The sequence below is a fragment of the Phyllopteryx taeniolatus genome, chromosome 6 (genome assembly GCF_024500385.1).
Source record: "Phyllopteryx taeniolatus isolate TA_2022b chromosome 6, UOR_Ptae_1.2, whole genome shotgun sequence".
In the NCBI taxonomy this organism is placed as follows: domain Eukaryota; kingdom Metazoa; phylum Chordata; class Actinopteri; order Syngnathiformes; family Syngnathidae; genus Phyllopteryx; species Phyllopteryx taeniolatus.
This window is the reverse complement of record NC_084507.1, coordinates 17,454,583-17,470,380: the sequence shown is the minus strand read 5'-3', so window position 1 is coordinate 17,470,380 and position 15,798 is coordinate 17,454,583. Positions and strand designations below refer to the sequence as shown.

The 15,798-nt window shown below is 42.1% G+C and overlaps 1 protein-coding gene across 3 annotated transcripts in view; it reads left to right on the top strand.

The window, feature by feature from the left end:
• ncapd2 (non-SMC condensin I complex, subunit D2) overlaps positions 1 to 15,798 on the top strand; it is a 39,192-nt gene that overhangs the window by 19,582 nt on the left and 3,812 nt on the right. The window contains exons 19-30 of one of the 3 annotated variants that reach the window (XM_061777565.1): positions 1,815 to 1,947; positions 5,170 to 5,245; positions 5,328 to 5,534; positions 5,610 to 5,770; positions 8,254 to 8,292; positions 8,829 to 8,940; positions 9,061 to 9,184; positions 9,270 to 9,425; positions 13,363 to 13,540; positions 13,624 to 13,718; positions 14,536 to 14,616; positions 15,070 to 15,253. In XM_061777565.1, coding sequence (XP_061633549.1) covers positions 1,815 to 1,947; positions 5,170 to 5,245; positions 5,328 to 5,534; positions 5,610 to 5,770; positions 8,254 to 8,292; positions 8,829 to 8,940; positions 9,061 to 9,184; positions 9,270 to 9,425; positions 13,363 to 13,540; positions 13,624 to 13,718; positions 14,536 to 14,616; positions 15,070 to 15,253 — 1,546 coding nt within the window. Of the gene's footprint in view, positions 1 to 1,814; positions 1,948 to 5,169; positions 5,246 to 5,327; positions 5,771 to 8,253; positions 8,293 to 8,828; positions 8,941 to 9,060; positions 9,185 to 9,269; positions 9,426 to 13,362; positions 13,541 to 13,623; positions 13,719 to 14,535; positions 14,617 to 15,069; positions 15,254 to 15,798 lie in introns of all 3 variants that reach the window. The other 2 variants (XM_061777566.1, XM_061777564.1) reach the window with 2 other exon arrangements.

The following is a 15,798-nucleotide window of genomic DNA, read 5'->3' as shown; positions in this document are numbered from 1 at the left end:
TTTAAATTTTTTTAATGGGATTCAAATTAACCTGTCAACCATTTCAGAAAAGCATTATCATTAAACAAAAATAACCATAGAGAAATTAATAGTTTTTTGTTAAGTCATCAGTCGTATTAAAAGAATTACAAAAAAATCACTAATTCTGACAGTGTATGTAAACTTATGAGCACAATTGTACATATGCAGTCATATATACTCCTGTCATATTGGAACGAAAGTGTATAGGCTCCACCATTTTCATAGCCACTTGACTTTTGACAGTTTTGGGGGGGCTGGCGGGGGGATGCGCATTATACCCGAAATTACGGTAACTATGGCAGCAGATTTCCTAGCGCATCTTGACGTTGACCAATAGGATTGCGTATTGTGACCGGCGTATCGCCTCCCGTGCTTGCCCTTGTCAACATACTTGCACGCCGTTGTCAACATTTTTTCACGCGCACGAACCAATGATTACCCACGCTTTACAGCATGATTCGACAGACCGCCGGCATGTTGACGTACAACTGTTAGTGCTAGCACTAGCTTGCTATGCTAGATAACATTTTGTTGCCTGCTTGTGAGCTGTATTGTATTACAAGTACGTGAACATACCTCAAGCAGTCCTTGAATGAACGTCCTCTCCCGAGCACCGGTGATGAAAACCACACGTTTTTCATCATTTTGTACTTTTTTTTCCCCCGACACAATACAGTACATTGGCGCGGCGCATTGTTGTTATCGTCGCCATGGTAACGTGTATCCGGTCGCATTGACCGGTGACACGTTTTCTGGTTTCGCTTCTTCGGCGAGGCAGTGTTTGATTTGACAAGATATAAAGCCCGGTGATCGTAAAAGACGGAATGCGTTGGTATCGGAATACATGTCGTTTCACAACTGTCTGCCCAAGATGCGGCAAGATTTTATGCCAGTAGTCTGACATAGTGCAATCGTGAAAGACCAAATTTGTTTTGTAGTCTGATTCAGGCATAAAGAGAACCAATACAAGAGCTGCATCAATATTTCTGCTTTTGTCATGTCATGTTTCGGATGCCAGATTTCACTCTGCAAGTGTATATTGGTAAAACCTTACTTCTCTGAGATTTCAAAAAGAGGGTGCTGCCTGCAGAGTCAGCGGCCTGGACTTTTTTGCTCAACGGTCAGTGCACCTGACTTCTAACCGGTGACACGGTGGAGGCATGGGTTCAAGCCCAGGTGTGGCTGGACAGCGTAGGATCGCCACCGTTACACTCGGTTTTACAATGCGTCATCCTGTGTGAGACAGTTGTAGTTCAGAAATAGCACCAATTTTGCACCAAAAACTAACCAGTTTGTAAAACATGTTAATTAGATCTAGTTTTTACATAAATGTACATTTTAGCATATACGTACGTCACTGTGGAATGGCCCAGTTGTGTAAATGTTGTTCCTGTCATCCAGGCGAAACATCTCGTTGTAACAAGGCGCTCATCAAAGTCACGACCAAATACGTAGGAGGGTCGCTAGTGCATTTTGTTGAATATGTATTTTTAGTGTATCCCCACCTCAAAGACTTCCACTGCTCCAGGGAAGAGTGAGCAAGAGAAAAGCAAGACTATCTGTAGTCCACCCACACTACAGCCCGTCTTTATCCAGCCGGCAGCATTCACAACCTATTAAATTTCATGCTTTTCTTCTAACCCGGCCTCCCACGTACATTATCTGGCCAGCTGCTGAGCACCAGCAAGGCCAACTTGCAGCGCTTTAGTTAATGTAGGCCATACGTTTGCATAATAGCATACATTTGCACCGCTTTGCCCACATGTCCTCGTTGCATGACTATTTATGAACAGGGCAGAAAGGGAGGTCGTCCTCAGCAATCTGGACACTCTCTGTTCTGTGGCTTTGGGAGAAAAAGTGACTGAGGACTTTCTTCTAGCGAGAGACACCGTGATCACCATCTGCAACATCACTGACCATGTTAGGGTAAGTGGTACTATTATAGTGGTATTCTTGAGACTTAATCAGACACATGAGTTTCTTTTCCCATTGAAAGTAATGATTCATGGTGAAAGAACCAACAGACTAATTTGTCTTGCCCATGGCTGGGCAAAATATTGTGCCCAAGGGCCATATTTGATTTTTAAAATGGACAATGTTAAATATAGGCTCTAATATATTCTTAATTGCTTTACAGATGTATTTCATTATTTGCATTAAACCAATATAATATTTTAGTTAAATGAATCAATACTGTACATTTGAATTCAACAATTGGTCAATGCAAGGTTGCAACAAATATTATACGTCTCCTAATAATGTAAATGCTGGGTTAACCAGATTAAAGGACAGAGCATACTTTAACCCCTCCATTTGGATACCGTACCCAACAGAAGCGAGAGATTACACCGATGATGCACCGAAATGAAAACTGAAAATGAGGAAACCATGGCCAAAAACTGAAACGCAGAAAGAAATTATGCCAATTATTAGTGAAATTGCATGTATGGCCAAGACTGTTAGGGCCGGGGAAAAAAATCTAATAACTTGGCGAAAGCCCGGTATGCACATAAAGACAATCGGCCCTTTTTTGTGCTGATTTTCCCCCTTCCGGACCAAGCACGTCAAATGCCAGACAGACAGTTTTATAATATTATCCTATAAGGTTGTCCTTAGGTCTGATGTGTGTTAAGAGTGGATTTGTCCCAATTATAGGGTCCGAAACAGGTCGCGGCCGGCAATCTTAAATCATGAGTGTGTTCAAAATTCTACGACCAAAGGTCTTCGTGTGTGGGGGAGAACCGACGTCTGCTGAGTCTTGACACCGTGAATTGTGACATAGAACGGAATATGGCCAATCAAGAAACGACCTGACGAAGCAAAAAGAAAAGTCTGTGATTTAAAACAAACATATCTTACCCGATGTCGTGGTTTTTGGTATAAAAGTGGGATCCCACAGTGATGGCAACAAGTGTTTTCCAAAGCTTTTTTTTTTTTTTTTTTTTAAATTTATTTTAAAAAAAAATTTTTTTTTTTTTAAAAGACATTGCCTTTTTACAAGGCTCGCGGCTCCAGTAACGTTCAGGAACATTCAGGAAACAATGGTGCATACCTTTTTCTTCAGGTTTGTCAAACCACGTGTGTGTGCGGGGTGTGTGGCATTGTTAGGATTCCCATATAGTTTCTAGGGAGGACACGCCCTGCGCCAATATTACTGGTTCCAGTACACACGCCACTGCACTATGATTGGCTGCTGTATCCCTGTAGAACACGCCCTACTGCTTCCAGACAGGAAAATATGTGACTTAAGTGTGGCATCATTGTTTCCCACTAACTGAAACCTACGCTCATCCTAACCTTTACCCATCCTAAACCACCTTAAGCCCTCGCCCTAAACCTCACTATAACAAATTTCTTTGTTTTTATTTCATACAAATGTGATAAATGTTTTGGATTGTTATCTCATTTCATCTGCATAGCCTGCCCTTGCGCAGGAGCCAATCATGTTGCAGTAGGAGGACGTGTCCCGCCCGGAAAATATGTGGGAATCCTAATAACGTGGTGGTGTATGTTGAGATAATCGGAGCACATCACAAACAATATGACCAAAACTGTTTAATGCCTGATTAATTTTTGTTTTTGTTTTAATAAAATCTTCGTGTGGGGTCTGTCACAGATTAAAATAAATAAATCTTTAAAAACTTGCAGAATCCCTAGGTGTGTACCAGGCCTAAGTCGACTTCAAAAATAGGTTGACAAAAAAATTCTGTCTTGCCGTTCTGCCAGGAAAAAAAAAAAAAAAGTTTTGCCTGGAACAATGTTTGCGCCATTAAAACAAATTTCACACGCACGTTTATTGCAGACGGACAGAGTATTGGGCCACTGATAAACTTTGCCAAAAACTATAGCGTGTCTGTTAGTGATTTTCCTAAGAAACTGTTCGATGTGTAATGTACATATAATATGATTTATGAATGAGCTTAAAGGTAGTGTTTTTTGACCTATAATGGTAATCGCTGACGCGCTAATGGTAATCGCAATTGCTAACTTTAGCATTTTGTGTTTTGCTGTCTCAAATTCTGTACTCCAAATTTATACCATACACTCAGTACCAATGTATGCAGTTTAAGGATCGAATTCCATTCCTTATAAATGCAAATAAAATGCCTTAGTCGTAGAAAAAAAATGAAATTTTATTATTACACCAATAATCAATAGGAGAATCGATACTAAAAAGATTCAATAGTGACAGCCATAGACTGTGTACTAACCTCACTAAAAGCAAGGCATTGCAATTGCATAAATTAATATTGTTCCAAAGAATAAATCTATTGCATATTAAAAATATTTATTTAGTACTGACATTCCAAAACTGAACAGATAGTGCTGAGCGATATGGGGGGGAAAAAATCCTATCATATCAGTCGATCACGATATGAAACACATCACAATTTTTTTCCAGTCTTACATTTTCCCTGTTACTCTTAACCTTTTAATTCATAAAGATGTCTAATCAGATCAAGCAAAAGCTTTCAAGTTTACAAATTCAAATTCAGTCAAAAAATTACAAACGTCATCTTTTGGGTCAGAAGGCTTTTTTTGTGCAGCACTGTGGAGAGTGGTTAGCATATTTGCCTCATAGTTCTGAGGTTGGGCATTTGAATCCAGGCTTGTCCTGGAGTTTGCATGTTCTCACTGTGCTTGTGTGGGTTTTCTCTGGCTTCCTCCCAGAGAAAAAAAACATGCATGTTTGGGTCATTGAAGAATGAATTGTCCATAGTTCTGAATGAGTGTGAATGCTTGTTTGTCTATATGTGCTCTGTGATTGGTTAGCGACCAGTTTAGTGTGTACCCTGCCTCTTGCTCAAAGTCAGCTGGGTTAGGCTGGAGCTCACCCGTGGCCTGATAAGAGATAAGTGCAATGCAACATTGGATGGATTGCTTTTACTGTCATGTGGGTTATGGGGGGAATCTAGCTTTTAAATTTTGCTCTCTCAGTCAGAATGTGTTCCAATACCTTGATTGTAGAGTTGCAAGTCATACAGTGCATACCTTTTTAAAAAGACAAATGTGTATGCCATACGTTTCTTTTTAAAGTTGTGGATTAACATGTTCATTTTAACTCTTCTGGTGTATATTTAAGTTTTTGAAACTTGTACTAGGCGCTGCTACGATGATGACACGCAAATGTTGCTTTTTCCCCATTAGCAATCAAGAGGCGCCCCATTCAGACTCCCTCAAGAACATCAGCTCTTCACTCGCCTCACACATGCAATTGCTGAGGGTAACAATAGTTTTTTGAAAATTGTTTGGTATGTTAGTATTTTCAGTCAGTTTCATCTGCTGATCATTTGCACTTGTTCCAGGTGCCGTGATGGAGTACCCTCACTGGGAGAGCTTCATGGAGCAGGCCGTCCGTCTCACCTACTTATTGGCCGAATCGCCTGACCAGCTATGCTCCCGGCTGCTCCAACGCACTGCTCGACTCCTACTAGATAAAATTGCCGAAGGCAGTGAGGTTAATAAGGATGTCGCTCAAACACAAGAGGGATCTCAAGAGTCCAATGAACAAGGTGAACCACAATTCTTGTCTTGCCAGTGCTTATTTTTCCACATGCTGTTGTGTCACGTTTTCACCTCTCTTGCAGTGAACTGTGTGTGCCTGGCTCAGCTGCTGGCCCTGTGTGGCAGAGTGGCTTTCTGGCAGGTGTCTCACCTCGAGCGCAGCGTGAGCAGTGAGTTGCGAAGGCGAAGAGGAGAGACTGAACAGAGGGAGGAGAAGGAAAAGGGTCCGTCCAGCAAAGCGAAAGTACGCCATGACCGCCGTGTGTACAAGTCTAGTACATGAAATTAACGTATATTGTGCACTTTTTTCATAATGAACAAAACATTTGACAGTACTTATCACAACAAGCACATATACACAAACTTCATTGAAGTGGAGAGGATCTTTCCAACACGTCTCAGAGTTGCTGTCTGTGCTCTACTCGGACGACACACTTTCCGATTTTAACAACTTAGCCGTTTTTAAAATGTGACAGAGACCCCATGTACGATGAAGTAAAAAACCTGGCATTTGCTAACTGCTCTTATAGTTTGTGGTGTACTTGACATGATCAACACCAGACACATCTACACCAGTAATCGCTTGTTTCCTCACCCAAAGCAAATATCTGTCGTAGTACCAAGACTTACCTGTGAGAGGCAAAACACAAGGGTTTGCCATGGAAGTATATCTGCCATTTGAGTTTGAATTCAAGAAGTTTTTTATTTTTTGATGGAAATATAAATTCAGTTTTAGAAATTTGATAGAAAAACATTCTGGTAGAAATTCAAACTCTGACGTCACATATATAGCTTGTGTTTTTGACATTGAATGTTATGATGTTGGAAAAAAAAAACATTTATTTGATGGTAAATTCAAACTCAGATGGCACAGAAATATCCATCCATTTTCTACCACTTATCCTAGGTCGGGTCGTGGGGGCACTAGCTTTAGCAAGGACACCCAGACATCCCTCTCCCCCGGCACTTCATCCAGCTCTTCCAGGGGGATCCCGAGGCGTTCCCAGGCCAGCCGAAGGACGTAGTCTCTCCAGCATGTCCTGGGACGTCCACTGGGTCTCCTCCCTATGGGACGTGGCCAGAACACCTCACCAGGAAGGTGTCTGGGAGGCATCCGAATCAGATGCCCCAGCCACCTCATCTGGCTCCTCTCGATGTGGAGGAGCTCTACTCTGAGATCCTTCCGGATGACCGAGCTTCTCACCCTATCTCTAAGGGAGAGCCCGGACACCCTGCGGAGGAAACTCATTTCGGCCGCTTGTATCCGGGATCTCGTTCTTTCGGTCACGATCCACAGCTTGTGACCATAGGTGAGGGTAGGAACGTAGATCGAACGTAGATCAACCGGTAAATCGAGAGCTTCGCCTTTCGGCTTAGCTCCTTCCTTTACCACAATGGATCGATACAAAGTCCGCGTCATTGCAGACGCTGCACCGATCCGCCTGTCGATCTCCCGTTCCATTCTTTCCTCACTCGTGAACAAGACCCCAAGATACTTGAACTCCTCCACTTGGGGCTGGATCTCATTCACTACCCGGAGAGGGCACGCCACCCTTTTCCGAATGAGGACCATGGTCTCAGATTTGGAGGTGTTGATTCTCATCCCAGCCGCTTCACACTCAGCTGCGAACTGCTCAAGTGAGAGTTGGAGATCACGGCTTGATGAAGCCAACAGAACCACATCTACAAAAAGCAGAGATGCAATACTGAGGCCACCAAACCGGACCCCCTCCACGCCTCGGCTGCGCCTTGAAATTCTGTCCATAAAAGTTATGAACAGAATCAGTGACAAAGGGCAGCCTTGGCAGAGTCCAACCCTCACTGGAAACGAAGTCCGACTTACTGCCGGATATGCGGACCAAACTCTGACTCCGGTCGTACAGGGGCCGAACAGCCCGTATCAGGGGGTTTGGTACCGGTTGAACGCCTTCTCCAAGTCCACAAAACATGTAGACTGGTTGGGTGAACTCCCATGCACCCTCGAGGATCCTGCCGAGGGTGTAGAGCTGGTCCACTGTTCCACGGCCAGGACGAAAACCACACTGCTCCTCCTGTATCTGAAATTCAACTTCCCGACGGACCCTCCTCTTCAGCACCCCTGAATAGGCCTTACCAGGGAGGCTGAGTAGTGTGATCCGGCACAGAAATACTTCTATAAAAGTAGCTAAAGGCTTAGCCACAAACGTGACGTGGCTATCTACACTAGTATGGCAACCCTGCCGATGGCAAATTATAGCAGACGTTGTTAACCTGGGCCACGACCGATCTGGTATGGAATTCTTTGGATGAACGCTCATATTTGTTTGGCAAAGTTTTAAGCCGGATGCCCTTCCTGACGCAACCCTCTGCATTTATCTGGGCTTGGGACCGGCCTACAAATTGCACTGGCTTGTGCCCCTAGGGCTGCATTAAACAAAGAAAAATGAATCGCGATGGCTAAAAACATGGCAAATATAGTCATGGCTAAAAACATATGTCTCAAAAGAATCCTCATTATTCTGGCATTAAACAAATAGAAATATTGATATACTACTGATAATACTGATTTCATGTCACAGTCACGGAAAGAAAATAGTTTTTTATCGAGTCAGTGACTATCTGCTTTTCCTGCTAAGTGTGCTTTGGCCCCTTCGGGGCAGTGTGGTGCAATGCATGCATGGAGCTACTCGTTTACTGTAAGTTAAAAGAGTAGAAGGTCACCTAATAACCTAAACTTGTTTTTCACAGATTGGGAGGAGTATATCCCCATCTGTGAGTATTGTAAAAGTGAGTGTTACTGCGGCATTTGTGTGTGAGTATTCAATATTTGGAGGTAAATTAACTCCTTTGATCAAATGCTAATTTAGCTAGCCCGTCAATAGGATTTGCCTTTAACTGTTAGCATAACCTGGAGATTTCTAAAACGATGTCTTGTATTTTGATATAAAATGAGAGTAATCATTTTTGTTGGGCGTTTTAGTTTTACAGTAAATGCCAACTGGGGTGTCAATAAACCGCTTAAAGCGCCCTCAAATTTGGATTAATTGCGCAGCCTTTCGCTACACTGCACACATTCTCTGCAGGCTGCAAGGTACAAGCCTCAGATTATTGTTTTCCGTGATCGATAATGAAATGCATTGAAAGATAGCTCATGAGCAGTGGCCTATCAATCGGAACACCACTACTTTCTGTTTGTTGTCTTCAAACTTATCAAAATATTTCATAAAAACTAACATCGCTTCTGGTCAGATGTTTGTGTAATGAAGTGTCATGCTTGAGTTTGATACCCAAAACGGTTATATCAAGCTTTAATTTTCCATTAGCTCACAGCCAATGAGAGCACAATGGAGGAGGAGCTCGGCTTGGTTGGCGCCTCTGCAGAAGACACAGAAGCTGAACTCATCAGGAAGATCTGCGAGACGGAATTATTGGCCGGTAACGACTGAGTCTATCTAATCTCTGTCCTGTGTTTAGCTGCTCATTAAATGCTCTCTGCGGCATTCATATGCTAATGTAATGTTTTGCTTACATGCCCCACTCTATTCTATTCTTAAGAGGAGAACCTGCTGAATGCATTCCTTCCCTTGCTGGTGAAAATATGCAGCTCCCCTGGACACTATTCCCACCCTCAGCTCACCACGGCTGCCTGTCTGGCCCTCTCACAGTACATGATGATTAGGTAAACTCCCTGCTGTCTTGTTCTCTCTCAATAAAGATTGAAATCATCAGGATAATTGTTACATTTTTTGTTTTGTTTTCTATAGTCCATCAGTTTGCCAGGAGAATGCCCGTTTAATGTTTACGGTGCTGGAGCGCTCTGCTCTTCCTGTTGTTAGGGCAAATGCCATCATTGCCCTGGGAGACCTCACTGTCCGCTTCCCCAACATATTGGAGCCCTGGACCCAGAATTTATATGCCAGGTAATGCAAAAGACCCCTTGAGTCTGCTCAGGTGATTAGAATGTGTAGCTGTCACTCCAATCAGCCGCTTGCATTCATTCCTCACAATTTGAGATCCATTGTGTGTTGTTTGTTCAGAACAACCCCATATCCGATGGCTAAGCTGAGTGGGCAGTGTCGCTGAGTGACGTCTTATTCAACAAACTTTTTTGTCACGCCTCAGTGCATCGTCCCTGTCAGCCCCCTTCTACTGTCACAATGCTCCACTAAATCACACAATGGGGGAGAAGTTTACTCCTTCCATTTTTTATTAACCAACCTCAGGTGGATGCTTAGTCAAGCGCACATGTGGTTACTATGGCAACCCGTGCAGCACTTTATGAACTGAGGGTTGGGACGCTTGAACCAAGGTCTTCTCTCTTAAAGCGTTTAATGGTGTGTAACAGACTGTGGCTGGTCCGTGTGTTATAATTATGGATAGTGGCTGATAAAGTAGGGAAGAAATTAAAGGTTTTACACTTGTCAAGAACTTGACTTAAAAAACACTTTAATGGATTCTGAAGTCAAAGTAAAGCCAGTGCCCTACAGCCAGCTTAGAGGCTGATGTTCCGTTTGATGTTTAATTAGTTATTAAGTCAGACAATGCACACATTTTGGAGTTTCAGAAATGTCAAACATTCACTTTATTTTTAATGCCTCATTGCCCTCCTAGTGTTTCCTACCTGATAAGTTCCCCCTAATTGTCTCCCACATAAACACCTCCACTGTCCTCGAAGCTGCTACAGCCGTGGGGCCTTCAGATAAGCGTATTAAGAATTAATTACCCTGTTCATTGCTGCGGTAAGCCCCCGCATTGGCGTGCGCAAATGCTGTATACCCGTTTCTGATCTTCTGCCAGAAAATCCTACTCCTTGGCATAAATGAGCAATGGTTAATGAGTTTCTTTTGTGGTATGAATTTAATTGTGGCAAACTTTTTTGAATTGGTCTCCAAAAACGATTAGATTGCGATTCCACTACTATTCTAATCCATTTTGACTGAGACTTTTACCATAGACGAAGATTCTAAATATGATATTTTTATGATAAATTTTGTTTTCATTATATAAAAGCAGAGACTACAAAGTGTCGACCTCCAAAACCTATATTATTGGATCCAGAAGAAATTCACCTTAAGTTTGAAGGACTCCCTATCAGCACAACACACGAAAGCCTGAACTGATGAGCTTTGACAGAGTAGGACTACACATGCATTCCCCTCCAAAAGTATTTTAACGGCAAGGTCAATCCTTTTGTTTTTGTTGTATACTAAAGACATTTGGGTTTCAGATCAGATGAATATGAGAAAAAAGTTCAGAATTCCAGCTTCTATTTCATGGTATTTACATCGACAGACCCTTTCCCAAAAATGACAGTCATGGAAAGGTTTATTTCCATAAATCCATTCAAAAAGTTAAACTTTAATAGATTATCGATTCAGGGTCCACAATTTAAACAATTTCAAGTGTTTATTTTTACATAATTTGGGCTTCCAGTTCATTAAACCCACAAAATCAGGAATTCAAAAAATTTGAATACTGTGAAAAAAATCATTTACTTCTCATTTTTTGTAGAGAAAAAAAAAAGAGAAATTAGAGTTACATTAAATCAATCAAAATATGGTACTTTCAAAACAATGTTAATTTTCAATACTTGGTTGGGAATCCCTTTGCTTCAATCACTGCCTCCATGCACCGTGGCATTGCACTGTTATGGCATGGTTTTGGTGCTTCTGGCAGTATGGGCAGGGGCCAGGTCCTGCTGGAAGATGAAATCTGCATCTCCATACAGATCCTCAGCAGGAGTAATCATGAAGTCTTCTAAAACATTCTGGTAGACTGTTGTGGTGACCTTGGATTCAAGAAAGCAGAGTTTACCAACATGTGCACTGGACATTGCACCCCAAATCATGACTGACTGTGGATATTTCACACTGGATCTCAAAAAGCTTGGGTTATGTTCTTCACCCGTCTTCCTCCAAATCCTTGGACCTTGATTCCCGAATGAAAGGCACACTTTACGTTTATCAGAAAAGAGGACCTTGCCCACTGGCCAACAGTCCAGTCCTTCTCCTTGGCCCAGTTGAGACGCTTCCTACGTTGGCTCAGGCTGAGAAGTGGCTTCACCCGAGGAACACGATAGTTGTAGCCCATCTCCGGGATGCGTCTGAATGTGGTGTTTTTTGAAGCTGTGACTCCCACCTCATTCCATTCTTTCTGGATCCCTACTAGATTCTTGAATCTTCTCTGTTTGATAATCCGCTGAAGCCCATGGTCTCCTGCCACATTTTGTCCTTCCACTAGACTTTCCATTGATATGCTTGGACACAGCACTCTGTGAGCTGCGAGCCTCCTTAGCTAGAAACTTTTGTGGCTTACCCATCCTCTGGAGGGTATCAGTGATGGTCTTCTGGCCAGTTGTCAAGTCTACAGTCTTCCCCATATTAAACTCAATTGAGACAATCAAACCAAGCTGAAGCAATTTAATGACACCTGGGGAAACCTGTTCAGGTGCTTTAACTTTGGTAGATGATTAGAGTAGTGTCACACTCAGTTTAAAACATGTATGGCCTGCAAAATTTGGGCTGATTTCTTCACAGTATTCTATTTTTTTGGATTTTGTGGGTTTTATGAACTGGAAGCCCAAATTATGTAAAAATAAACAAACAAATACTTGAAATTGTTTAAATTGTGGGCCCTGAATGTATAATCTATGCAAGTTTAACTTTTTGAATGGAATTATGGAAATAAACCTTTCCATGATATTCTTATTTTTTGGAAAGAGTCTAGACGTGTTTAACAACTCAGGAAAGAGCATCTTGTGTTTGAAGCCACCCAATTTTCATGTGAGCAAAAGTATTGGAACAGACATTAAATTAGCTCGTGGATAACATTTAATATTTGGTGGCATAACCCTTACTTGCAATAACTGCATCAAACCTGCAACCCATTGACTTCACCAGACTGTTGCCTTCTTTATTTGAAATGCTTTTACAGGCCTTTACTGCAACCTCTTTAAGTTATTGTTTGTTTCTAGAGGGTTTCTCCCTTCAGTCTGCTTTTCAGCAGGTAAAATGCATGCTCTATTGGGTTAAGGTCCTTTGATTGACTTTGCCAGTCCAAGACCTTCCACTTTTTCCCACTGATGAAGTCCTTGCTATGTAGGCAGTGTGTTTTGGGTCTTGTTGCTTGATGAAGCTTCTATTACATTAGTTAGGATACATTTTTCTCTAAATTGCAACGACAAAATGGTTTTGTTGACTTCAGAATTCATTCTGCTGTTACTGTTGGAGAGTTTGCGCCAATTGCCTGTTACCCAGGGCCCGAGGCCCTAATTAACCCTCTTATGCATGAATTATGAAAGCCTTGAAGATTTTTTTTTCTGAATTGTTTTTAAGTGTTTATGTCCTCAGGACATAAAAAACATAACTTCTTTTGATCTGAAACCCAAATGTCTTTAGTATACAACAAAAACAAAGGAATTGACCTTGTCGTTCCAATACCTTTGGAGGAGACTGTACCTGATTAATAGGAATTGCTGAATTTAAATGATTGCCAAATGCATGACCAGGGAATTGGGTAAAATTAATTATGGTCACTAAATATAACGATGTTCCTGGTTCCTTTCCTGGTTTACCTGTATTGCTTTACAATAAAACAACGGGGAAAACAGCAACTTATTTACTGTATATTATGTCAGCTATGATTTTACTGGTTCGTCCATTTCCCCCCTCCCAAAAAAGATGTTTAGTTGGTGTTATGAATTAGGATGGGGTCCTTGGAATAAATGTCTCCACTGCACTGTAAGGGGTCCCTGGACCCAAAAAGTTTGAGAATCCCTTTTCTGTACAGTCAATTATTAATGGCTAGAAACGAAGCACAAATGTTGTCTCCTTATGCTAATGTCACATCATCTCGTAGGCTCAGTGATGAGGTCTCCTCTGTGAGGCAGATGGCCGTGACAGTGCTGACTCAATTGGTGCTTAAGGATGTGCTAAAGGTCAAAGGACAAGTCAGCGAGGTGGCCGCCCTGCTAATTGACCCCGAGCCTCACATCACAAGCCTGGCCCTGAACTTCTTTAATGAGCTGGCGTCCAAGGTGCACACTCCCAGACATTTGAGTTTTGAATTAGAATATTTGGTTCCTCACACACTCGACCTGCTAATCACGTTTCCCATCAGGACAATGCAATTTACAACCTGCTCCCGGACATCATCAGCCGTCTGTCTGACCCAGAGAGAGGCATGAGCTCAGAGGACTTCAACACCATCATGAAGTGAGCTGGCTGCGTTATGACTTATGTCTGATTTTTAAGTATTTAATGCTGGGATGGGAAGTTAATTTTCCCAAGGGTCCACATGAGAAACTAGAACAGCTGTCCAGGGCCATACCAACATACTAACCTAAATTGTGTATCATTTAAAAATTAATTGTAGTGTTTTGATAAATTGCTACATGTATAGCTACAGTACGGTGTTCCCTGCATAGTCACAATTCGCTATTCACGTATTCAACTATTTGCATTGTTTTTATGCTCAAGACAAAGCCTCTTCAAATCAAGTTTTGCTTTGGTGCTATCTTATGGCAGCTTGGTGCCAAGGACTATGTTGAAGTGATGGGGGAAGAGCTTCATTTAGACAGGCCATTGCCCTGTCTAATAGAAATTATGAACCATTTTGTGGGGGGCGTCAATTACTCGCTATTCATTAGCAGCGCTCTGTTCCTATTCTCCATGGTCTATTTTCTATATGTCAATAAAAATATTAAACAATTATAATCAAGTCATTCAAATGAAAAATATGCACATTAACTATCACTTTAATCAACATTCACAAAAGCTTGTCTACAGTGTGCATCATATTTTCTACATTCTTAAGTGTGTAGACATTTTGAACACAGCTGACTTGTATAAACTTTTCCTAGTTCGGACTTTCATGTAATCAGGGCAAATCGCTTTTGACACGTTGTAATTGCATGTGCCGCGCGCGCGCACACACACAAAACAAAACCTCTCTTAACTTTCTCTGGTGATGTACGGAGAGATCCTTTCAAAGTAATACCCAGGTCTGATTTCATGCAATATTTGCTTTTAGGCAGCTCTTCTCCTACATCACTAAGGAGAGGCAGACTGAGTCTCTGGTGGAGAAACTGTGTCAGCGTTTCAGGACTGCCAGGTGAGAGCATGACCATCATGCATCACGGTGCTTTCTTGTTTTGTCTTCTTTGATAGTGTCCTGCTCCGCTGCCATTGTGAAGACGCAGGAGTTGCAAGTGTGGGTAATTAGTTTTGTGCGTGTGAAGAGACAACCTGACATTTAACGCCAGTTCTCTTATTAATCACACGCTGACATAACCTTCACTCATCTTGTCACGAAGGCCGACTTTCCGTGTGGTTGGAGAATGGATGTGGAACAATGGGGTGAGACCTGTGGGTCCACCTCTGACTCATCCATACTTGAAGGACATTTTACATTACTCAATGGCAAAGTGAATTATGGATAGTAAATGCAATTTGTTCCAAATGCCAGTACAAAGCCAAATCCATGAGTAAAAGATACAGAATGGTCTCCCATTTGCATAATTTTTAATCTGATTTAGTCCCTCAAATTCATCTTCCTTCTCCACAGGACAGAGCGTCAGTGGTGCGACTTGGCCATCTCTCTGTCCCTGCTATCTATGTGTGAGCGAGGCTTCAAGAGGCTGCAGGAATGCTGGGAATGCTACAGCGATAAGCTGACTGAGCCTGGTGTCTACCAACCTCTGGTCGCCATCACTACCAAACTGCGCCGTGGAGCCAAGCTCCAATTCAAGGTGCTGCACCTCAATACATCCAGTGGTTAATAACAGGCAGTCCTCAGTTTAGGAAGGTCCAGACTAACGGCTTTTTGAGGTTATGAGCAGTGTGCAATTGAACCAGTTAGCGCACCGGCGAAAGAATATGTTGCCAAGCTACCTTGAGTTACAAGCTGTCACTTGTTTTTTATTAAAAAAAAAATTAAAAAAAAAATGTAAAAGCCAGCTTGGCTGTGCCATATCATACAGTCTACATAATTACCTGTATATATTTTTGGGGAGGATAATTAAAATTCTAAATATTGCAATAGTTACCCTGTAGCAGGTGTATGCAGCTGTCTCGAGCAACCATCTATGTATAGATGCTGGCCCACTTGGGCCAGTACAAATTTCTAAGTCACCGAAGAGTTTCGCTTGCAGAATATGGCCCAAAACTCAGTTTTCAGTGTCGGTCTGAAAGTCCTTTATCACCGAAACGTCCAAGACGGGATCTTGTGATGACGCAATGAGAAACTGCGACTGGCACAGCCTGACTGGGTGAAATAGCACAAATTCGGTGCAAA